The sequence below is a fragment of the Dermochelys coriacea genome, chromosome 12, assembly GCF_009764565.3.
Source record: "Dermochelys coriacea isolate rDerCor1 chromosome 12, rDerCor1.pri.v4, whole genome shotgun sequence".
Taxonomy (NCBI): domain Eukaryota; kingdom Metazoa; phylum Chordata; order Testudines; family Dermochelyidae; genus Dermochelys; species Dermochelys coriacea.
Genome location: NC_050079.1, coordinates 9,322,473 through 9,346,257, shown reverse-complemented (window position 1 = coordinate 9,346,257; position 23,785 = coordinate 9,322,473). Strand labels below are relative to the sequence as shown.

The window sequence follows — 23,785 nt, the reverse complement described above, 5'->3', positions numbered from 1 at the left end:
TGGAATAAAACATAAAACCCCATTGCCAATTTGCAATTAAAAACATCCCAGGAATCCCAGATTGGTGAAGACCTCAGTAGGGATAATGTGGTCTCAGCAGCACTTCTAAGAACTGGAGGAAATGGCAAAGGTGTAATAGGTCCAGACATAATCTAATTGGATGAGGTGGGACCATACAGGATGCAGAATACTATGAAAAATATTAACCAGACTACTAAAGAATAGTATTAAAACTATTTTTATGTAAGAGAGCGTTAAAACAATTCTAGATCTTATGACCTTGTCTTAGCCAAATGAATTGTGTTGTGTGATCTTAGGGTATAAGACCTAAGTATATTTGCCTTCACGAGAAATGAAAATGCATGACAAAGTCTGAAGCTGCTCAAACTCGCTCCTATGAGAGTACTCTACAGAGGCGATGTCTGTATATATGTTAATAGATAAGGCGCCAGTAGATGGTGCATGCCTCATTGTTCACAGTTTTTCTAGGAACAATCAAAGTGACTGTCACATTCAAAAGTGTGCTCTTAACACTCACATCCAAAACGCTGGCAGGTTCCAGATTATACTGCTGGCTCCTCAGCAGCATCTGCAGGCCTTCTAAACTCAAATCAGAGCCATCCATGGGGTCAGAAATTTCTGTTCTGAGGAAAGAGAAAAGGAAAATGTGTCATCGATATGAAATATACACGTTTATATAGAAAATACAATTTATTAACTTCCCAAGATAAAGCATATGCCCAAATTTTACTTGGCAACTCTATGGGCTATGCTCAACTCTAGGTTATACCAGCTTTTATGGACTAACCCCAGGAGCACAACACACCAGAATGGGGATAATTCTATTGTGACACTAAGCAGCGGAGCCTGCTGTACGCCTTCTAAATGGCCCATGCGTCTGGGAATATATTAGTTGGTCACATCCTCTCCCTGGCTCCCAAAGACTGCGCTCCTATGGTGTCTCTGGCAGAATTAAAGCTACCCTTCCTGGAGGAAATTCCAAGGGAGGAGCAGGTGGCTATACCTCTCTCCTTCCTGCCCCCTGGATGGATCCCCTCTAGATCTGAAGTCAGTACAGTGCACACATTTCTATACCAGGCTCAATTAATCTGATCCAAGAAGTTTGAACTCCTGTGACTAAATGGCATTAAGAGAAAGAGCCCATTATAGAAAGAGTTTTACAAGCCAACAGAGAGCGACACCCAGCTAGGGAGGGAATCGTAAACAGCAGCCAAAATCAGGGATTGCTTCACTCCACACCTGCCCTCCAATCTTCTCCTTCCCTGCCCCATCCTCCCTTCTCTTTCCCTTTAGCTGATCCCCTCCTAATTATCCCCTCCCTCCAAAAAACTCATGGCATTTACATGACTTTTGCTACCATCACATTGTTCACTCTGCTGGTGCCTTCTACTCCTTTCCCCACTGTGTGTGTCTGTCTTGTCTGTTGAGATAGTAAGCTCTTCAGGGCAGAGACTGTCTGTGTTTGAACAGTGCCTACATAATGGAGCCCCATTCTCAGTCAGCTCTCAGGCACCAATAAACAGGATTTGTAAGAATAATAATATAGTTGATCAATTATTATTAACCCTTATGCAAAAGTTCTGTAGAATACAATAGGGTTTAAAATCAACAAGGTTCTAGAGAAACCACTCCACAAACCTACAACACATAAAAAAAAATGAGTTCTTATTATAGACATTTTTAATTATCCTATAGAATTCTATAGCAGGGATTTGATTTTCTATTAAATTCTATAAAATTGTGCTCCGCCCCATTTTCTGTTAAATTCTATTCGACTTTTCTATAAGAGACCATACAGAAAGGTCCAGGGTTGCAGCCATTCCTGCTCTGTCAGCAGGTGCCATAAACGAGATTTCCATGGGTGCCACCATAAACAAATGCCTGAACCCTTATATGGTCACCTTTGAAAAAAACAGCCCGAATTATTAAGTTTGTGTCAGTGTGCCATGGGTATATCATATAAAAGGGAAGACAAATAGACTGCAATATATTCTAATTAGAGGGAAAATGAACCAAACAGATTACAAGAGGGAACAAAATTCCAGTAGAGAGTTGAAATAAGGGAACATTCTACATGACAAGAAAGCACATAGGCCAAATGGCATAATTAGCTTAGGTACACACTTTGTGGCAGTCAAAAAAATAGAAATGAGAGGATAGTTCTGTCTCTAAAATGTCTTCATTGTACATTGTGTCTACATTGTAGAGTAGACTCATGAATCATTAGGGTCTGAGGAGTGGAGTTATACTACAATCTTTACGGATATTTAAGAGGGTAAACATCTTCATTCTGAGCAAAATTCTAACCTTGAATTTATATTGGTGGCTAATGTAATCTCCAACGGAAGCCTTATCGGAGGGCAGAATCTGGGACTATACATTAAGAGGAGCTACAGAGTTGACAGGATGTGTTAAAATGTGTTCAATACAAGGAAAGTGTCCTCAGAGGTATCAGATTTTATGTAGACCCTTGTTTACAACAGTGGGTCAGATTCCCCTCTCTGAGGCTCCACTGAAGTCAGCAAGTTACAACCGGGATTCACTTAACCTTCTCTCTTCCCCTTTCCCATGAGAATTTTCATTCAGCCCAACATGTGGTAAGAACTTTCTTCTCTGGGGTTGCCCAAGTCTTCTCAGATTCACTCAAAACCCCTGCTCCTTTCTGTTCATTTTTTTCTGCTCTGTCTACCTTGTGGTGGTCAGATGTGACAGCCAGGGCAGTTCTCTTTCTGCTGGTTGAACATGCTGTGTGTTTACTGCCATATCATCCTTGCAGCTGAGATTCAAGCCAGAGACCCTTATGGACCATATACAGCAGCTCTCTGAAGGGAGCTACGCAGGATGTCCCCTCTGGTTGAGCCAGGAAGAGTTGTGCTAATGCCCCTTCAGCAGGGCGCCGGTCACTGTATATCTTACAGGTCCTAGTATATTTATTTGCAATGACTCCAAGATTCTCAGTGATCCTTCAGAGTACAGGAACAGAACTGCATTCCTCTATACCTGGACCTCTTGGATTCATTAACACACAGCTTTCTTCTCCATCCCCATTAACAATTTGGCTTGTCACTTCATTGTTTCAAAATGTGTTTCAAAACCCAGTTATTTATAAGGTAAAAACTACTTTTGAGTAACTGTGCCTCGATTTTAATAATCTCTTCCAAATAAAGGATAAAAGACCAATGAATAAATCTTTGGTCCCTTGCATGAGGCTTGAGCTTTAGTCAAAGATGGGGAGGAATTAAAACACTCAGTCTGCCTGAGGACTTGTGGCTACCCACAAACACACTCCGAGGCAAGAGTCAGTGGATGAAGTTATCTTCCTAAAAACACATGGGCTGAGTGCATGGTATCCAAAAGAATAACCTCAATAATGACCTAGGATTGGATCAATTATTGACTTGTGAGCATTGACTTTTTTCCCTGAGCATGGAGAGATGTGCCCAGCCATCAGGAAGGTGATAGATGAGGTGATGAAAGGAATGCAAACTGAAGGGGGAAGAACCCACATGAGTTCACAGAGCTGGAGAAGGGAGGAAAAAGGAGGACGACGTAACTGGCAGCTCTTTGCTAATGAAACATTCTTCCCGTGATCTAAACCTGTGTCTGACGGAGGTTTCTTGTCATCTCTTACCAGATCTATTCCCTCGTATGACACAAGAGGATACAAGGGGCACAGCATGCTGTGTGCAGCCAGTACCATGTTCCACCGGTTTCAGCATTATATGCTGGCCTTAAGCCATTTGCCACATGGAACTTGCATCACTACAGATGTTATTAGCCACAAGCCATTCTGTGTCATTGGGTTGCCACCTCTGAGGTACAAAAAAACAGGACATCTGGGATAATCCTGAGCCTGGACAGCCGGCAGCGTGTACTGAGCTACCTTACAGTTCTCCCAGGACAATCCTGGGAAAACCTGGACTGGTGGCAACCCTCATGTGAAATGCAGTTGAATGTGCATAGCTGCTATCCTCCCCTCACCTGTCTAGAGGTGCCCTTCTGCCTCTTCTTTCGGGTTGCTGTGAACTTGCAGACTGTGGCGCCCCGCAGCTCCCTTTGCCTTCTAAAACAGACTGAACCATTGCAACTGGTAACACAGGGGGTTCAGCACAGGCACTACAGCCAGGCAGAGAGACATCTGGCTCAGCTGTGGCTTTCACTCCAGGGCTAACTGGTTCTTCCTTGATCAGCATGTGGCATTTTTTCCTGAACCAAAGAAAAGTTTCAGCACCACACTCACACATATGTGCACCAAGGACTTTGCTATTTGCATGAACGGGAAGGGCAGTACTGGCAAAGGGGCTGTTTCTGCTTTTGATCCAACTGCCATGCAGTGTTTATTCCCCACTGTGTCCAGCTGTTTTGTAGCTGGACACATGAACTCTGTTTACACCCAAGTGTAATATTTTAATTTCGAGCCTAATGAAAGTCAGTGGAAAGACTCCCATTGACTTTAGTGGGCTTCGGAATAAGGACCGGCTTTTCTCAGAGATTTTTCCTTCTTGTGCATGCACATGGCTCTTCTTATTTCCTCTGCCAGGAGCAAATGGGATGGCCTCTTTTAATCAGCAAGAGCTGTCAAAGGCACAACCACACGCGACACATGCTGTGCCAGAAGGAAAACACCAACTGGGGAGTCTTAAATTTCAACTGTCAGATCAAGGGAAGGGCATTGACATTTCATTTAACCTCATACATATGTGGGAAATACTACAGGGCATCCACCCTGGTGGTCCTGACCTGTACTACCACTCTGGCTATGCGGCTCTTTCTGTGAGACTGTGTGTTTTACATTTCAGTTCTGTCTCAGATACTGAGGCCACACCGCTAAAAGGATTAAAGGAATCCCGGATTATGCTGGAGCCTGCTGCGTTATTGATACTGTGTTAACCTCCCATCTGGAATGCTGCTGATATTGCATGTTACCTACAAGCAAGCGTGATCAAGGTGCACCACATTTCCTGGAGATGTAGGACCAGCTAGAAGGAATTCTTGGTTCAAGGTGCACGAGAGGATCATTAACATCAGCAGGTCATTAATATCCAGGGAGTGTCCTGCATTAAGGTTGTTATTAATTATAATAATAATTATTATTATTATAGTTGAAAATAGGCATATTGGGCCAAATGTTTTGCTGGCATAACTCCATTCATTTCAACAGAGTTATGCCAGAGGTGAATATGTCCCATCAGGTTTCTTACATATGTGGAGAAGGTGGCATCCATATGGTACATCTATTTATCATGCTCTTTGGACCACCTCACCTGCACTCTGCCCACTAATCCATATCCTCAGCACTCAATCTAACATTCCAACCCCCTGCGAAGCTTCAAACAGTAGCCCTGTTTTAATATTTCCCTCTTCTCCTCCCTACTGTGTAACTTCCTTCAATCTAACCCCCGTCTGAGGCCCAGGATGTGGGCAAGATTCGGACACAGCCCAGAGACAGATGTTCTATCAGTAAAAGTGGCTCTGTTCATTATCTTGTGGCCCTGCAGGATTATCTTGTGGCCTTCTCAAGGAGGTGTAGGTTTTCAAAACTGACTACAGGATTGAGACACCATTCTCATTAACATTCCCACTAGGTCATCCAAATCCCATAGCTGCCTTGAAAGTCTCAGGCAGAAGCATTATCCCATTGGGAATGGAAGATTTCACCTTTTCCAATGGAATCAGCCTTCAATTCTAGCCCTTAAAGAATATAAGCCATTAAACTTCCAAATAGTGAAATTTTTATGAGTAAAAATGCTATGTACCATTTTTAGAAGTTTTTTATAAGCCTTGCACAGCTGGACTCAGAAAGTAACTAAGGCAACTAGCTCTACAGGCAGAGGGATACAAAATCGAACAATGATAAAAAGTGATCAGACTCCACAACTTGCTGCTGTAACACATCTGACATGGACAACACATGTGATGGGGTGGGATGTTACAAAGGAGTCATCAGCACAAATTTGGGATCGTCTGCAGAACTCATGAATGGTGAGCACCCACCAGAATCTCATGCTGATAAAATCGTTATCATGCACCACACCATCATGTATTCATTATATCTCGGTCTTGTTATGAGACTTCTCTACAAAAGAGCTGTCTCTATATATGTAGATAGTTTATTAATAGATAAAGTGCCAGTAGATGGCACTCAAGAATAAGCAGCATTGTTATATACCGAAAACTGATTTTAGGGAGCAGATCTTACCTGGAGCACTTAATATGCTTCTAACTAATTTTAGGGATAGCACAGTTTCAATCAGCATCTTTTCTAGAGAGTCTTGTCTATTAGCTAGGGAGATTGATTACATTGATTACATCATTCCATTCAGTTTGCATGGATGTAATTATAGCATATTTCGTCACTGTAACTCTAAAGTCTCTGAATATCTAAAATGACCAATAGGAAGAGATAGCTATATAGCCTAACTCTGAAATATCTCTGTGTATTTGAATGTTGTAACTTTCTGGAATCTTTGCAAACTGACCTAAAAGTTCAAGAGCACTTATGGCAGTCTTCTCTATTTTCTGGTATTAAGGATGATGTTCCGTTTAGTGCTTCCTCATTTAAGTTCTTCCTCATCAAAACCAAATAGAAGCTCTTGCTTTCTTTTTCACTGTCTCAAAATAAAACCAACAAATCCAGATATCTTACTCTCTGATTAAAACTGAGACTTCTATTTTCTTGAGGAGAAAGTATCAGTAAAATGTTCTGGATAACTTTTCAAGGAAGTGTTTGATAGCTCCCAGCACAAAACCTATGACTGATTATTGCAATTTGTGCGTATGCAGGGTCACAACCTGTTTTTTAAAATTACCCACATATGGCATGTTGCAAACCAGATAAAATACACAGCCACTTTTTAAATATGTGAGGCATGTAGTATAGACTGAGATGAAGACACCATAGTAGAATTAAGCCTAGACAATATTCCTATGTAGTTATTTGCGTCCTTGCACAGATCTCTAAGGGTGTCTCTATATTTTGAGCTAGGTATGTAATGCTCAGCTCAAGGAGACATACCCACTCTAGCTTTCATGGAGCTGGTGCGCTAAAAAGAGAGTGCAGCTGCAGTGGTGAGAGTGGCTAGCCACCCAAGTATGTGTCTAGTGTCTTGGATGGGTATGTAGTTGAGGCAGCTACCCCATCCTACCATTCGTGCTGCTATGGCGAGACTATTTTTAGCACACTAGCTAGCATGGGTAAGTCTCCCTGAGCTAGGAATTACACCCAGAGCCCAAAGTACAGACGCACCCTTAGTTTACGATCACAATAACGTTCTTTACCTGTTACCCTCTGGAGGAGATTGAAGCGACACGACATTCGGTGATGATGCTTCAGTAACGTCCGATATGACTGGCCCTCCAGCAATAGCAGGACTGGTTAAGCATGAGGCAGTTTCTGTAGATGGCTGCAAAAGAAAATACAAAAGAATCAGTTTGCGATACACCAAGAAGAATTAAAGAAGTTTGTTATGTTAGTTATACATTGGCTCAGCAAGCTTGTAACAGAGATTCTGGCTCATCTCCACCAAACTCCTTGAACTGCCACACATTGCCTAGTTGAACCCAGCAGCTCGGGACAGAATGGGGCATTCGATCTCCTGGACCATCCCCTGAGGAGGTGCAGCTAGACCACTCCTACAGGGGGCGGTAGCTAATTGGCAAAACTAGTCCCTCCTACTGGGCATAGTCCCATTGAATTCAGTGGAACTACATTTGGTACTAAGCACCATCTTTGGTAGTAAGAGTTTACAGGATTGGGCCCTGTGGACAAATACCGGCTTCTGTCACTCATGGGAGCAATTCTCTTGCAGTCAATGAGGTAGCTGGTGGAACTACTCGCACAAGGGAAGTGCACACAGCATCATAATCACCTCAAACCCCTCCCCCATCCAGAGGCCTACTACAATATACCTATAAAATAACTATGCCAATTGGAATGACAGCTCCAGAGGGATTTTAATGTAGGCAGAATGGGATTAGCCACATTTAAATTTTCCAAGACCCCTTAACTTCCCCTTGGTTGAAGGATCCACGAGACCTTTAAATCACTGCAAGCAACCAGGACCTTATTTTTATGTCCCAACAACTCAGCATAACCCTTTCTCTCTCCAATTACGTATAAAAAAAAAAGGAGTACTTGTGGCACCTTAGAGACTAACAAATTTATTAGAGCATAAGCTTTCGTAAGCTACAGCTCACTTCATCGAAAGCTTATGCTCTAATAAATTTGTTAGTCTCTAAGGTGCCACAAGTACTCCTTTTCTTTTTGCGAATACAGACTAACATGGCTGCTACTCTGAAACCTGTCAGTTACGTATAGTCTTTGCTTACAGCACCCAGTGCCTGGAGAATTCACCTTGTTTAAACAAATGGCATCTGTTCTGCGCTGGGCAGGGTAACCAAAGCAATCACAGGAGTTATGAGGCTATGGATTATGCAGGGCTGTTGTCGTCTCATCTGGCCAGGAAGCCTCTGTTTCTAGCTGCTCTCTGAACTTCTCCTGGCTTGGAGAGCTAGGAAGAGGGTACGGGCTACATGTCTATATGTAGCGCCGTTTTAGGTGGGATCTTTATACTCAGAGTCCAGAGGTGGGATTTTGGGACTTGTGCTCCTTAGTCATTTAGGTTTCACCCTAGGTTATTATGAAAAGATTCCCCACTGGGAGGACTCTTACCATAGATGTAGCCCAAAACATAGTCCCCCCAGGTTACCCATGGCCAAAGACCTGGCTAGAATGACAGCAGATTGTGTTCCAGCTGTCTCTCCCTCCCTGATCACATGAACCTGTGAGTAGTAACCAGGAAATAGCATCCAGAATCTCTCTCCCCTGCTCCAGCCAGAGCCTCTTCACACTTCATCCAGCCAGGGAACAGCAGGGAAGGGCAGCCAGAGAGCGGGATGGGCCCTCTTTCACTGCGGCATAGTAAATATTCAGATAAATAAAATGTAACTTTGCAAATCTCTCTCTCCACAATGCATTTTTGCCACATTGGGTCCCTTTTAAACATTTACTCTCATTTTAAAAAGTTACCTGTGCTAATATTCATGCACAGAAATGTCACCTTTCTCACAATGACACCATGGCAAAAAGAAGGAATGAAGCCAGTGTCCGTGTTTGAAAGCGAACCTACCGACTGAATGAAATAGGAATCATGAAGAGGGTCCACAGACAAATTTCGGCTGAACTTGGACTCTTGTGGCACTGAGCTTCCATCATCTAGCATCAGAGGTCTGTAGAGAAGGAGAAAAGATATTTTATCTCAGCCTTGGATTAACTGTCTGCCACCTAAGTATGAGTGCAAGAAACATCTGAATCAGTGGTTGGTGTCAGCATGAAGCTTCTCAATGTGCGTGTCTTTATTTTCTTCTGCTGTCAGGTGCTTTCCTGTCTTTATCATGGACGGTAAAGTGAAAAGATAAAGTGTAATAGCAGCTTTTGATAGATCACCAAGCACGTGGGACCTTTCATGTCCATGAAGAGGACACAGGACCTTGGTTTTCCAGGTCTTATCTGAAAGATCCACACAGGGTAAATGACTCATGACTCAAAACTCTATTTATAGCCCACAGAAGACAGAAAATCTGAAACACCCCTACCAAGATTAGAAGTTCCAGTTCCACAGAGGTCTAAGTACAGTACTTCAAACCTGAGGCTTGAACCACCAAACCATCCATCCCATTGATTTTCCTTTGCACAGGCTGCAATATTTATGCTTTTAATAACTCAAATTAAGCGCTGGGAGGGGTTATATGACTAATACTAGAGAAAACCTATTACCTCAGCCATACTATTAAAGGGAAGTTCATTCTTAGTGAAATCCCTGTCAAGCTACCAGGTTCCAGTGAGACCCAATGATCCAGTGGAGACCTTCCCAAGAGCAGCTTTCACCTTCTCACCAGAGGTTTGAAAAGAAAAATCTTTTCTCCATTTCAACTTTGTGTGAATTTCTGCAATTTGCCTATTCGATCCAGTTGTCTCTTCTACATTCTGTGCTCCGTTTTGGAGTCTCATCCCCATTCTGCCCAGACACGCAACATAACCCAATGCCCAAGTATTTCAATAAACCAAATTTCAGCTCAGTTAGACTGGAGTCTAAATTTCACTGTGTATTACATACACATTTCACTAGAAAGGTGGAAGGCTGATCAGAAATAAGGTATTTATTAATGAATGGAATAGAGAAAATGAATAGAATACATAGGAATGCAACTTTCCAGATAAACTGCAAGCTTAATTTTGGAGGACTGGGGGTTAATGCCAATTGCTGTTCCCCCATCCTCAGTTAAGCTTCCATTCTATACGATGCACAGTACCTAGGCCCCTGAGTGCAGATGACACTCAAGAATTATTTAGAAAGTGACAAGTGATTATGGATATCTCAATTTTGCAAGGGATGGGGGAAATGAAATACCTTAACAGGGCTGAGGCCCCATCATCTGAAAATCAGGTCCCTTTTAAGGGGTCTCAGGTTGGGACCTTGAAAACTGAGGCAACTAAAACCACTAGACGCTTTTGAAAATTTTGGTATAATTGATCTCTCTTGGGTACTAAGATATAGCCTTCATCACCATAGTACTTGAGCACCTCACACTGATTTAGCCTCACATTACCACTGTGAAATAGGGAAGTATTACCTCCATTTTGCAGATGGGGAACCTAGTCACAGAAAATTAAGTAACTTGCTTAAGGCCACACAGGATGTTTGTGGCAGAGCTAGGAACCAAGTCCCTGTCGACTACCCTAACAACAAGGCCATCCAACCTTCCACCCCTAACAGCCTCTGTGCCTTTCTTTAGATTGCAACTGCCATGGGGCAGGGAATGTCTTTGTTCTGTCTTATATGGTGTTGACCACATTGTCAGTGCTTGATAATAGTAACAAATAATAAATGAGAAAAAGGCCAATGGGCAGCTGGAAGTCCAAGTGGAGAGATTTCTTAGGTGGAGTCCAGTTGTTTTACTCTGGAAAGAATAATTCGGAATGTTTTGAATTGGTGTACAGGAAACTGACTATTTCAGGAACTCTTAGCACATTATTTTTTAAAAAGCAGCCAAGCATATTAATCTCCTTGAAAACCAGAACCTGATGCTGAATGGCAGACAGCTGAGCTTGCAAGGGGTTACAAATCCTCCTAACAATGAACTGACCTATAGGTCTAACTTTATAGGTTAGCCCATTCTTTCTGCATCCTCTTTTCATTGAGTTTCCTCCTCATTGCTAATATTTAAAACAAAACAAAAAAACAAACAAACAGTAAAACCCAACACGTGCCTGGCTTCTCCCTCTCATTTTCTTGTTTTAAAGAGAAATTGGCTCTAGTTCTCCTAGATCAGCTGATTGGTTAGTCAAGTAGAGCTCAGAAACACAGGAGGCCTATAGGGTTATACCCATTACATCTAGCAATAACAAGTGTGTCTTTATCTTTGTGTATTTCCATGCACCATCTAAACTTTGTAGTAAAATTATGTTCAAACCAGAGAGGACTACCATCTTCTAGAGGTTATGGTCAGTGCCTGACTTTAATAATGCTGCAGCCTCTGTGCTTTGCCTAGGCTTGGTGTAGAATATGCAATTAGCTTCCCAGACCCGAAGAAGAGCTCTGTGCAAGTTCAAAAGCGTCTCTCTCACCAATAGAAGTTGGTCCAATAAAAGACATTACCTCTAATATCCTGGGACCAACATGCCTAACACAACACTGCATACAACATGGAAGCAGGCAGAGAGTGCTTACCACAGGGCTCAATATTTTAGTACTTCTTCGACAGACTCCATGACCTTACCGCTAGCTAACTGCAGCTCGAACCCTTAATCGGCCAGATCCCCTGAGTGGCTGAACTGCATTGCCAGGACTGCTCTTAAGCCCAGTGATAGCACTTGGGCAGCAGCTGTCCAAGGCTTATGCCTACATCTGCAACCATTCCTGTGCCTGCCTTGTGCCCAGCTTGCTCCACCACTGTTCCTGCTTTGTTCTGAGTCCTGTGGCTGCCTTGCCCCTGCTCTGCTCCCGCCCTGCTTCCCAGCTTGGTTCTGGACTCTTGGGTCCTGATCCTTGGCTCTGGCTCCTGGATCTTGACTCTGGCTCTGACTACCAGGCCAGTCCATGACACATTTAAAGACAATGTCCTTTTTAACAAGATGCTTTCATTTAAGAACCACAGCAAGCTGCAAAGCAGAGAGCAGAGCCCCTTCCCATGTGCTTGGATTCTCATTGCCAGGAACCATAAAATATCATTTCCTAGTAACTTCAATTCATCCTAATACACAGAAGTGCTTCCTCTCGTGTCTGAATGCGGTCACTGCAGCTACCATAGATTATAAATAGAGATGAGTTCAAACTGGAAGACAGGATCCACCTACCCATGAACTTGGAGAAGTTTGTGTTTGGGTCTGGATCCAAACTTGACAACTCAGGACCATCTCTGATCTTGCACAGACTTACACAGAGGGCACAGACATGCAAGTTACAGAAGCTCTCAACAAGGGGTGAATTCTCAACTAACACTGATAGCCAAGAATTGATACACCAGCTTCTCCTCTCACTCACTCCCCCGATACAGTGGTGTACCTTAACTGACTTCAGTGGAGCTACTCCAGATTTATACTGATTTAAGTTAGAGTGAAATCAGGCCACGTCTCTTTTCAGCCCATCACTGTGGTATCCAAGCACTTCGAATGAAATTCACCTCTGTGCCGAGGGCCAGCACGCAGCCCATTTAAGACCTCAAGATAAAGCCTGAATTTGACCCTTTGCACAGGGCTGAATTTTACTCTAACAACATATGCTTATTCCCAAGGATCTATTACAATAATAAAGAGCAAGTCCCACGAGATGTACATGCCATCAATGACTTCCACACAGCTGTAATTTACCCTTAAGGTTATAGATGTAGAAGCAGCATCGGTAACCTAGGTGCAACCTGAAATATTTTAGATGCATCTAAGTTCAGCGACCCTATTTTAATGAACTGATTATTTTAAATGAGCTAGGGCCCATTCCTGCTCCCATTGATTTTAATGGGAAAATGTCCACTGGCTTCAAAGGGAGCCGGATCAAGCCCTCAGTTAGTTAGGTTGTCCCTCTTTCAGCTCACTCTGTATTACGAAAAGAAAGGTCAGAGCAAGCTGACGTGGTGGTTCTCTAAAGGCCACTGAATGAGGACTGTCAGCAGGTCTGACTCAGCAGTTCTGCCCCATTCATTTGCTATCGCCATGGTGCCTGAGTCAGGTGACCTCCCACCCCACTCTGAGCTGAGCTGGTGTTTTTAATGAAGTGTGAGCATTATCCATCCGTGTACATGTGTGCGCGCCACACAAGGGTACGTACAGTTTTCTCTTTATCCCAGCGCCGCTGGGGTTTGATTGGAGCTGGCCGAACAGAAACTGAATCAGCTGTTGGGGAGATCAAAGTCAGGTGTTAATCAGCAGTGGACCAGCATTCCATACTCCAGAGCACCTTTCTTCTCATGTACATTCCCCCATTTTACCGAAACCCCAGAGAAATGGGATCTGCCATGCAGAATATAGAATCATAGAAATGGTGGGCTGGAAGGGTCCTGTGCTGAGATAGGACCAAGAAGACCATCCCTGACAGGTGTTTGTCAAACCTGTTCTCTAAAACCTCCAATGACCAGGATTCTCCAGCCGCCCTTGGAAGCCTATCCCCGAACTGAAACTACTCTTAGAGTTAGAAAGTTTTTCCTAGTATGGGGTGGAATATCCAAATCAGAATGTATGAAATGTCCTAGCCTGAAAAGGTTCAGGAGCAATCTGCTTACTTAAAACTCCTGGGCCTGATTTTCAGGTAGTGTTTCTGTGCATGGAATTATGCACCTTCTTTGTATGCACACTGCCAGATGCGCATGAACAGGACTAGCTAGCTCGCCATGTGCATACACAGTTCCCAACAAGCCCCATCATATCTGGTAGTATGCATGCAAACAAGCACATAATTGCGTGTGCATCAATGCACACAGATCTGCTTGACCAGAGTCCATCTCTATATAAGGTAATGGGCTATTTACAGATTAAAAGGCAATACCCTACAGGTGGTCATCCTGGACTGGGTCTCTCAGCCATTTCTGCTGGATTTTTAACCCTGTTGAGCTCAGAATCGACATTTCAGGACACTAACCATAATGCAAGAATGCTTTTGTAGTGAGAAATCCTTCATCAGAAGACAGTTGACTCAAGCCTAATGTAGCACTTTTACCGCGGGCCAATTACAAACTGTTTATTAGCATCATGTCTTGCATCCATCGCTTGCTTGTTTCTTGCAGTACAAGAAAGAGAGCAGCGAAAATGCAAGTGTGTGTGGAGCTTCTACCACACCATCGTGTTAGAATCAGAGTGCAACTCCTCTTTGGTGCAGAGGGAATCACTGTGGGCTTCGCTGTGCCCTTTACATGCAGCCCCATGGTGGGGGCTTTGTGGTGCCTCCCCTCCCCTAGGGAAGCTCCAGGAGGAATTCTTAGATATTAAGGCCATTGTGATCATCCAGTCTGACCTCCTCAATAACTCAGACCCTAGAATTTCACCCAATAATTCCCTCAACCAGACAGATAACTCTGGAAGCAGAATTCATCATGGAACTGCCAGGCAGACTGGGGAGCAGCCACCTGTACACACCCTGGTGCAACAGGCCAGTTCTGATGTCCAGCGTGGAGGAGGAACAGCTGGTCGGTGCACCTCAGAATTCACACTGAGAGACCAGAGACTTCGGCTGTGTCTGCATGCACCAGGTATGGAGAGGCTCTTTGCCTCCTTTCACAGCCTTCTCACTGATGCCGCTGCAAGAGGGCTCAACGTGGGCCTGGAGTCTTTGACATCTGTGGAAAAATGTGACCTTCCCATCTCCTGGACTGTGCATAAAACATAATGTGAACCCCTCGACAGAAAAGCTGATGCCGTTTTTAACTGAGAAGTTCAAGAAGGACAAGCACAGTGCCTCAGTGCAGCGACTGCCGTTAGAAACCATACAGTTCTGCCTATCCACGGAGATAACATTGCTGCAGTATCTGTGATAGTCCCTGTTCTTCGCATTGACTTCAGCGGGGGCAGGCTCAAGGATCTTATGCTTAGGACTAGGTAGGGCAACCTTTTCTCCCCTTGGTGAGTCCCGCCTCACTCACTGACCGCAGTGGCGCTACTGGTGTGTGTAAGCACTCACCGATGGGAGGGAGGGTTGCACAATCTAGGGAATGTACAGGCTTTGTGATGATTTTACTGTGACTTGCACAAAGAGCTAGGGAGAAATTTGGGCAAGCCCAAAAGTCTGTAGTCGACACCCATAGTCCAAGGTATTACTGATGAGGACTATCTCCATACAAAATGGAAATATAAATGATCCATCTTCCTCCCATTGAAACCAATGAGCACTTTGCCCCTGATTTCAATGCAAGCAGGATCAGACTCAAGGTGCCCATGACTCCCCTACATATATTGTGTCCTAAAGTCACTGTGATCACTAAGGAGCAATACAAATTCATCTGCCTAAGGGTTTTACCCTTCTTTGTACGTGGGCACAGAACTAGATGCTGAGTCTGAGCTTCCCCAATGCTATCCCAGGGCTGCATGGCTGTAAAACCAGATATAGCCAAAGGTGATACAATTCTCTGCCTGTCACGCAGAGCTCCTATTAGCACTCAGGGGAGCCATGTGCAATGCAATTAGGAAAGAGGGCAAATACATACACGACAATGACATAGACTGAACAAAATATAATGTAGGCTCTGGATAGGAATAGGGAGACTTAACTACATCTATCTGACAGTCTGCATAACACAGTTCAATACAACTTTACAGTTATCTGAGCCGAGCTAGTCTGATCACTACCTTATTGATCACTTTCTGTTGCTGAGAATGATTCTGCCTGAGAGATACAACTTCCCGCCACAGGACTTCATTCTGTCTGAAAGGAAAACAGAAACATCCCCTGAACACACAGACATCCCCACACACAGGCGTTGTGTTTGCTGCTATGGTCGACTGTGTGTGATTTTTATCTTTTCTTAAAACCCCAGATGCTGGAGACATGATTATCTGAGCATCTCAACCTTCATATTACATATATTTAAAACAAGTAGTTGGCCTTCATGGTTGCAGAGAAAACTTGAAAATACAACCCCCAAAAGGTTCAACAAATGTAAGGCAAATAAAAAGAATATAAAATCTTTGTGATTTCTGACTGGTTTGGGTTGGCAATACTATACTTCTTTCCACTTCAACTGAAATGGCACTCCTGTAAATTCAATCCCTCCCAACCCCAATGAGATATTATTATTAAAGGGTCATATTTCAAAGGAGCCTCTAAAATTGTGTCTGCAAATCAAATTGTCCACATACACACATAGCTTGTATGCAAACAGGTTTTATGTGAGCCGTTTTATAGGCTCTCTCAAAAATTTGGCCTCAAGGGTCTTCTTTTTAACACTAAGAACTAGTGAATTCAGCACGGAGGCTCCATCCTTAGCTGATGTTTCTGTACCTTCGTTGTGCAGCGGTCTCAGAACAGCCATCGTTCTCAGTGCCTTAGAACTTGGCACAAGACAAGTTATAGACAGAGCTGGTCGAGTAATTCATTGGGAAAAAATACCCAGTGAATACAGCCCTAATATTTGCCCACCACTCATTTGTGACTGTATCCTGATACCATTATTTGTAGGCATTTGTGGAACAGTTTGGAGGTACAATTTTTCAGCCTGTGGGCTGTGTGCAATCCATTCATGTTGACTGTTCGTTTCTCATTATATGTGGTATGTGATTTTAATTCATTTAATGCAATTTTTAAATTCCTTTTATAAATTCAAAATGGAAAGGAAGACCAAAACCCAATACTTCATTGGACATAAAACAAATGTTTATAGCACAGAAGGGATTCATTTTAAAGATCACTTCATTGGATACACAGAATGGAACATACAGTAAGAAGATATACATATACATACAGAGAAGGTGGAAGTTGCCATACAAACTGTAAGAGGCTAATTAATTAAGATGAGCTATTATCAGCAGGAGAAAACCTACTGACTACTAAACTTACCTACATGCCTCCAGCTTCCATCCAGGACACACCACACAATCCATTGTCTACAGCCAAGCTCAAGATACAACCGCATTTGCTCCAATCTCTCAGACAGAGACAAACACCTACAAGATCTCTATCAAGCATAAACTACAATACCCACCTGCTGAAGTGAAAAAACAGATTGACAGAGCCAGAAGAGTACCCAGAAGTCACCTACTACAGGACAGGCCCAACAAAGAAAATAACAGAACGCCACTAGCTGTCACCTTCAGCCCCCAACTAAAACCTCTCCAGCACATCATCAAAGATTTACAATCTATCCTGAAAAATGATCCCTCACTTTCACAGATTTTGGGAGACAGACCAGTCCTCGCTTACAGACAGCCCTCCAACCTGAAGCAAATACTCTCCAGCAACCACATACCACACAACAAAAACACTAACCCAAGAACCTATCCTTGCAACAAAGCCCGATGCCAACTCTGTCCACATATTTATTCAAGTGACACCATCATAGGACCCAATCACATTAGCCACGCCATCAGGGGCTCGTTCACTTGCACATCTACCAATGTGAAATATGCTATCATGTGCCAGCAATGCCCCTCTGCCATGTACATTGGCCAAACCGGACAGTCTCTACGCAAAAGAATAAATGGACACAAATCTGACATCAGGAATCATAACATTCAAAAACTGGTAGGAGAACACATCAACCTCTCTGGTAATTTTGCAACAGAAAAGCTTCAAAAACAAACTCCAACAAGAAACTGCTGAACTTGAATTAATATGCAAACTAGATACCATTAACTTGGGTTTGAATAGAGACTGGGAGTGGCTGGCTCATTACACATATTGAATCTATTTCCCTAAGTTAAGTATCCTCACACCTTCTTGTCAACAGTTTAAATGGGCCATCTTGATTATCACTACAAAAGTTTTTTTCTCCTGCTGATAATAGCTCATCTTAATTAGCCTCTTACAGTTTGTATGGCAACTTCCATGTTCTCTGTATGTATGTGTATATATATATACACACACATATATATATCTTCTTACTATATGTTCCATTCTAAGTGGGCTGTAGCCCACGAAAGCTTATGCTCTAATAAATTTGTTAGTCTCTAAGGTGGCACAAGTACTCCTTTTCTTTTTGTGGATACAGATTAACATGGCTGCTACTCTGAAACCTGTCATTTTAAAGATTGTATTGGATGTGCAGGATATAATTCCCAGAGATCCATAGGTCTTACAAATACTCCCCAGGGTTTGCAACTATGTCATGAAGCAGACACGTAGGAGCAATGTGCATGCGATCAACTCACTGCTTCATGTCCTGCATTTGACACTCCATGTTCTCCTGCTGACTTCTCAGAAACTGGACTTCGTAGAGCAACCTGCTGAGATCCTCCTGGCGCATCTTCGTTTCCTCACTTTTCACAACAGATACCTGAGAAGAGCACATGAGACAGAATTTATTACTGCAAGATCTTATGCACAGGGATAAGAGTTTTGCAATGGTTTCTAAGCAGGAATATCAGCTACAGCCTGGGCTATTAAATGATGATATATTGGAACAGGAGACACAGTTTTAAGAGTCCGGGGTGGCCCCAAAGAAACATAGCTAGGGGCATTGGAAAGTAAACAGAGGCTGAAGAGCATAAAAAATACTTTAATAGTGAGGTCTATTAGGCTAGGGACTAGCATCCTAGTAACTGTGGTGGAAGACCCATCACTGGAGTTATTTAAAACTGAACTGAACAAAAAGGTACTTTAAAGGATCAATACAGCACTAGCACAAAGGAGATGAACTAGATGATCTACTCAGGCCTTCTACATCCCTAATGTCAGCGATTCTAGGAAGTGAGGTTAGCTAATGGTGCAAGCTTTCTAGCAGCCTTCCATCACCCTGCCCATTCCTCTAATGACACCATTAGACCCCACGCACATCAGTGCCCCAGGAGAGGAGGTGCAGCTGTCACTCAATTCCCACCTTCCTTCTGATGTGTTCCAAGAGGTGTTCGTGGCCTTGTAGGAAATAAAGATGCTGGAACTCAGTATCATCACGTTCAGGCTTGACAAGGCCACCCTGCTCTATATTTACCACTTTCCTGAAGCCATCTAAATGTAAACAGAACTGGTGAGAACCATGTAGAGCATATAGATTGGGAAGAACAAAGAATCCCAATGTTTGAATTAGACTTCCCCGCACTTACCCACTGATTTTCAAATGTAGTTTCCCTTTCCCTGCTCCTAATTTCTGCCTGAGTGTTGTCCTAGATATTGTAAATATGCTGCAAGGAGCAAACCCTTCACTGGTTAGCTCACATGGTCCTTAATATGCCAGTCACAGAGATGGGCCCGAAACAGTAATTTGTTTGGACAAATATACCTCAAACCCCAAACAGGAGGCACCTGATGCTGAGATGGTAGTACAGTCTCTACAATCAATTCAACCCGGCACCTCTATGCTGAATGGGGCTGCTAATTAGTGCCAGTTGTAATGATGGTGGCCCTTGTTTGTTACCAACTTGCCCATTAGCACTCATTCCACGTGGACTACTGAATGGATCTTGGATAGAAACAATTTTTTAACCTAGGCTGAGTTTAAACTGCTAGCCTGCAGTCGAAAGAGCCATTTCTAATCCTCATGCAAACATCTGCAGCCCACCTTTACTTTGTAAAGCTTGTGTGAAAAATAAAAATGTAATTAAGGCTGGAGTTCATCACCAGGCAGAGGGCCAGCACAAGGGCAAAGCACCTCTTACATTCTATTTAAGACCTCAAAATAGGACATACACAGTGCCTAGGTGTTGTGCTGGCCTCCTCACAGGGGTGAATTTCACCCCCTAAATCCAGCACCTACTACTGGGATATTTTATTACCCAAAAAACACTCACGACACAGATCACATGTTCTGTAGTTGCTTGAGGATTTTTAGGAATGGGACATGTGAAATGCTGTGGAACTTCAACCGGTGCTTCAAAATATTAATACCTTTCCGATGCATTAAAAACAAAGACAGCAAGTGATAGCGTTGCCCCTAGCAGCTAGTAACTGCTTGGGGCCTTGTGAGTGTTCCCAGCTGGAAGATGAAATTGGAGATAAGCAGGTATTTCTCTGGTGCAGTTTATTTACACAGAATTTGCAAAGTCCCGTGTCTCTGAATGCAGCAGGAATCAAATGGCAGGAAACAGCTTCTTTTGCTCACAGTACCAAGAGCACCCTTTTCAGCCTGCACCCCAGACCCATAAACCTCTCTCCAGGTTTCTTTCGGGTCAGCTCTCAGCTGGTCCTTCTGGACCCCTCTCTCTCTCTCTCTGTCTTTTCGTTGGTTCTCAGTTTCTTCGTTTTCTGCCTTCCATCACTTCCCCCTCCCCCTGCCATATACCCAGAGGTGAAAGTAAGCTGGTACACCTCAGTACGGCGTACCGGCAAGAGCCGGTGTGCCGTACCAGGGTGGATCGGCTTCCCAAGGCGCAATTTAAAGGACCTGCGGCTCCCAGCAGCAGCTGGAGCCTCTGGCCCTTTAAATTGCTGCCAGAGCCCCGCTGTTGGAGCCTTGGGGTGGCGATTTACAGGGCCCAGGGCAGTAGCGATGGCTGAGCCCCGGCCCCTTTAAATCATTCCCGGAGTCCCGCCGCCACCTCCCCAGGGCTCTGGCAGGCTCCGGGGACAATTTAAAGGGCCCGGGGCTGTAGTGGCGGCTGGAGCCCCATCCCTGGAGCCCTGTTGCCGGAGCCCTGAGGAAGCGGCAGCGGGGCTCCGGGGATGATTTAAAGGGCCCAGGGCTCCGGCCGCCGCTACCGCCCAGGGCTCTTTAAACCACTGCCAGAGCCCCCAGCTGCCGCTGTTACCCCGGGGAGGGGGAAAGAGGCACTTGCTGGTACAGGGTGGGCCAGGGCTGGCTCTGACCTTCCCCAGCCCCGCTGAGCCCTGGCACCTCTACGCTTGGCAGTTCATAGCCCTGGTGCCTCTGGGCTTGCTGCATCAGTTATGAAAGTAAAAAAATTGCTTGAGCCCCGGCACCTAATTGCTTGAGCCCCGGTACCTCTTTCATTGCAAATTAAGCACTGCACATACCCTTCCCCAAAATGATATTCAGCAAACTCCTGGACAGATTGATGCACTCCTTTTGACTTAGGTCGGGCTTATGCTTACAATTGTGTTAACTATAGGGTGAGTTCACACTAGAGAGTCTCAATCCCATGACAAGGTGTCACCCAGCTGATAACAATAGTTTACCTGCCATAGTGAAAAATACTCAATAAATCTTCAAATCTGTTTTTCTTTTTCCCCCAGGAACTGCTGTTCTTTATAGTTTTGGCAGGCCTGGAAGTAAGAAAATACTAGGAAGGGCTAGACCAGTTCTTACAAAATCTCCACTCTGATTTTTTGACTACAGAAATTTAGTAGGAGATTTTCAAAGGTAAAAATCAGGTAGGTGCCATTGACTTTCAGCAAGAGTTGGGCACCTCACTGCCCTTTGTGCCTCTGGAAATCTTTCCCTTGGGTGCTTGTGTTCACTTATCTAAACCATACCTGGGACTCTTTGATATTGGCCTGAACTATAAGCTATGCCATAATATGCTATATAACATAGGGAAAAGTGTATTAAGTGACCAGTCAAGGGGCAAATAAAAACTGGTTTTCTAACAAAAATGACCTCCTACTAATGACGGAAGAGAACTGTCCTCAGCACAACCAAACCCTGGGCACGGGTGAAGATCGTGCTTTTAAGATTCTGCTACAGGGCAAGAATGTCCAATAGGGTTTCTGAAAATTCTGATGTAACGTGTTATATAAAGCAAATGACAAATGATGAGTCATCAGACTGAATATAAGCCGAAAACTTTGGAATGGAATTTACAACGTATAATTTAAAGTAATCTGTGTACTCTAATATAAATACACCACAAGGAAATCTCACCCCTGCGTTCCGGTAACAAGCCTTTCTCATGACCTATGAATTCATCAGAAGCCTTTAATCAATCTGCAGCCTTCTATAACAATTTATCCATAGGGCACAGCCTTCTGTCTTTACAAGGGAAGGCCTTCATTTAGACACATAATTCAGGCAACACACAGTTGGCTTTATCTCATTTATATTATTGTACGTTAGTTGGTGCAGAAATGCTAAACCTTAATATTAAGGGTAAGGCAAAATTATTTAAGAAAAAGAATTTAATCCATTTCAGTTTTCTTGTATCCTTCACTTTGAGCCTGTGTGGAACACGGAGTCATATCTGGGTCTTGGCTCTTATACTTAAATGTATCTATTATTCTTATGCTTATTTTATTCCCTTCTTTCCCAGATGATGTCTCCATTATAGTGCACTCAGGCATTGGAGTTTTACTTACACATGTTCAGCTGCCGGACGAAGCTGGCCATGTTGTTGTGTTTGAAATATTTAGGCAGCACCTCCTTGGCAAACTGACCTTGATCAAAAACATGGAAGCTGGTGCCATTCTGCAGAGAAGATAGGAAGAAAATAAAAAATTCACACGGTAATTCTGGAATCCCCAGAGGCATGTGCGAGCCAATGAAATGGGAGGTGGACAGATGGAGTTAATTAGTTAGAGACATGACTGTCAAGGTGTAATAAGGTGATCAGATACAATGGGGTTGAGATGCAATGGTGGCGAGTATGGGGTAGTAGTGTGATCTAGTGGATAGGATACTGAACTCAGGAAACCTGGGCTCTATTCTGGGCTCTACCACTGGCTTGCAGGGTGACCTCGGGCAAGTCACTTCCCTGCTCTGTGCCTCAGTTTCCCCAACTGCAAAATGGAGATAATGATATGGACTTCCTTTCTAAGGTGCCTTGAGATGGACTGAGGAAAACTTATATATTATAACTGCACGGTAGTTATACCTAGACAGATTGCTTCCATGGGACTTCGACTTCAAGGCTTCCTTTCTGTGCAGACATGAGTATGGCAAAGCCATGCATGTTGGGACACAAAGCTGAGAAGGTGGAGGAAGTAACCAGGGTGACAGCCATTTTAGACTTCATTCAGACTCACAGAGGAACTGGTTGCAAATCAGAAGGTTGAAGACAGCTTAGGTGAAAGTGACCATGAAATGACAAATGTCATGATTTTTAGGAAAGGAACAGCAGAATAGGGACAATAGATTTCCAAAAGGCAGACTTAAACAAAGTCAGAGAGCTGGTAGGTAAGGTCCCCTGGAAAAAAAAAATCTAGTGGAAAAAAGGAGTTCAGGAGAGCTGGGAGTTTTTCAAAGAGAATATTAAAGGTGCAACAGCAAACTATCCCATGCAAAGGAAAGATAGGAAGAATAGTAAGAGGCCAACATGGCTTCATCAGATTAAAGAATATTTTGGTAAATTGGATATATGCAAGTCAGCAGGGCCAGATGAAATTCATCCTAGGGCATTGAAGGGACTAGCTGAAGAGATCTCAGAACCGTTAGAGATTATTTTCAAGAACTAATGGAGGATTGGTGAGGGGCAAGAGGACTGGAGAAAGACAACATACTGCCTATCTTTAAAAAGGAAAACAAAGAGGACCCAGGGAGTTATAGACCAGTCAGCCTAACTTCAATACCTGGAAGGACACTGGAACAAACAATTAATCAATCAATTGGTAAGCACTTAGAGGATAATAAAGAATGGACAGCATGGATTTGTCAAGAAAAAAAATCATGCAAAACCAACCTAATTTCCTTTTTTGACGGGGTTACTGGCCTAATGGATGCAGGGAAGCAGTGGACAGGATAT

The 23,785-nt window shown here is 43.5% G+C and overlaps 1 protein-coding gene across 1 annotated transcript in view; it reads right to left on the bottom strand.

Moving 5' to 3' along the window:
• Positions 1 to 23,785, bottom strand: part of HSF4 (heat shock transcription factor 4) — a 34,585-nt gene that overhangs the window by 8,162 nt on the left and 2,638 nt on the right. Inside the window, exons 2-10 of the mRNA XM_043495410.1 lie at positions 22,404 to 22,512; positions 19,036 to 19,163; positions 18,368 to 18,492; positions 15,851 to 15,926; positions 13,344 to 13,408; positions 9,150 to 9,249; positions 7,300 to 7,424; positions 4,003 to 4,227; positions 539 to 644 (exon numbers count right to left, since the gene is read on the bottom strand). Coding sequence (XP_043351345.1) covers positions 539 to 644; positions 4,003 to 4,227; positions 7,300 to 7,424; positions 9,150 to 9,249; positions 13,344 to 13,408; positions 15,851 to 15,926; positions 18,368 to 18,492; positions 19,036 to 19,163; positions 22,404 to 22,512 — 1,059 coding nt within the window. The remainder of the gene's footprint in view (positions 1 to 538; positions 645 to 4,002; positions 4,228 to 7,299; positions 7,425 to 9,149; positions 9,250 to 13,343; positions 13,409 to 15,850; positions 15,927 to 18,367; positions 18,493 to 19,035; positions 19,164 to 22,403; positions 22,513 to 23,785) is intronic.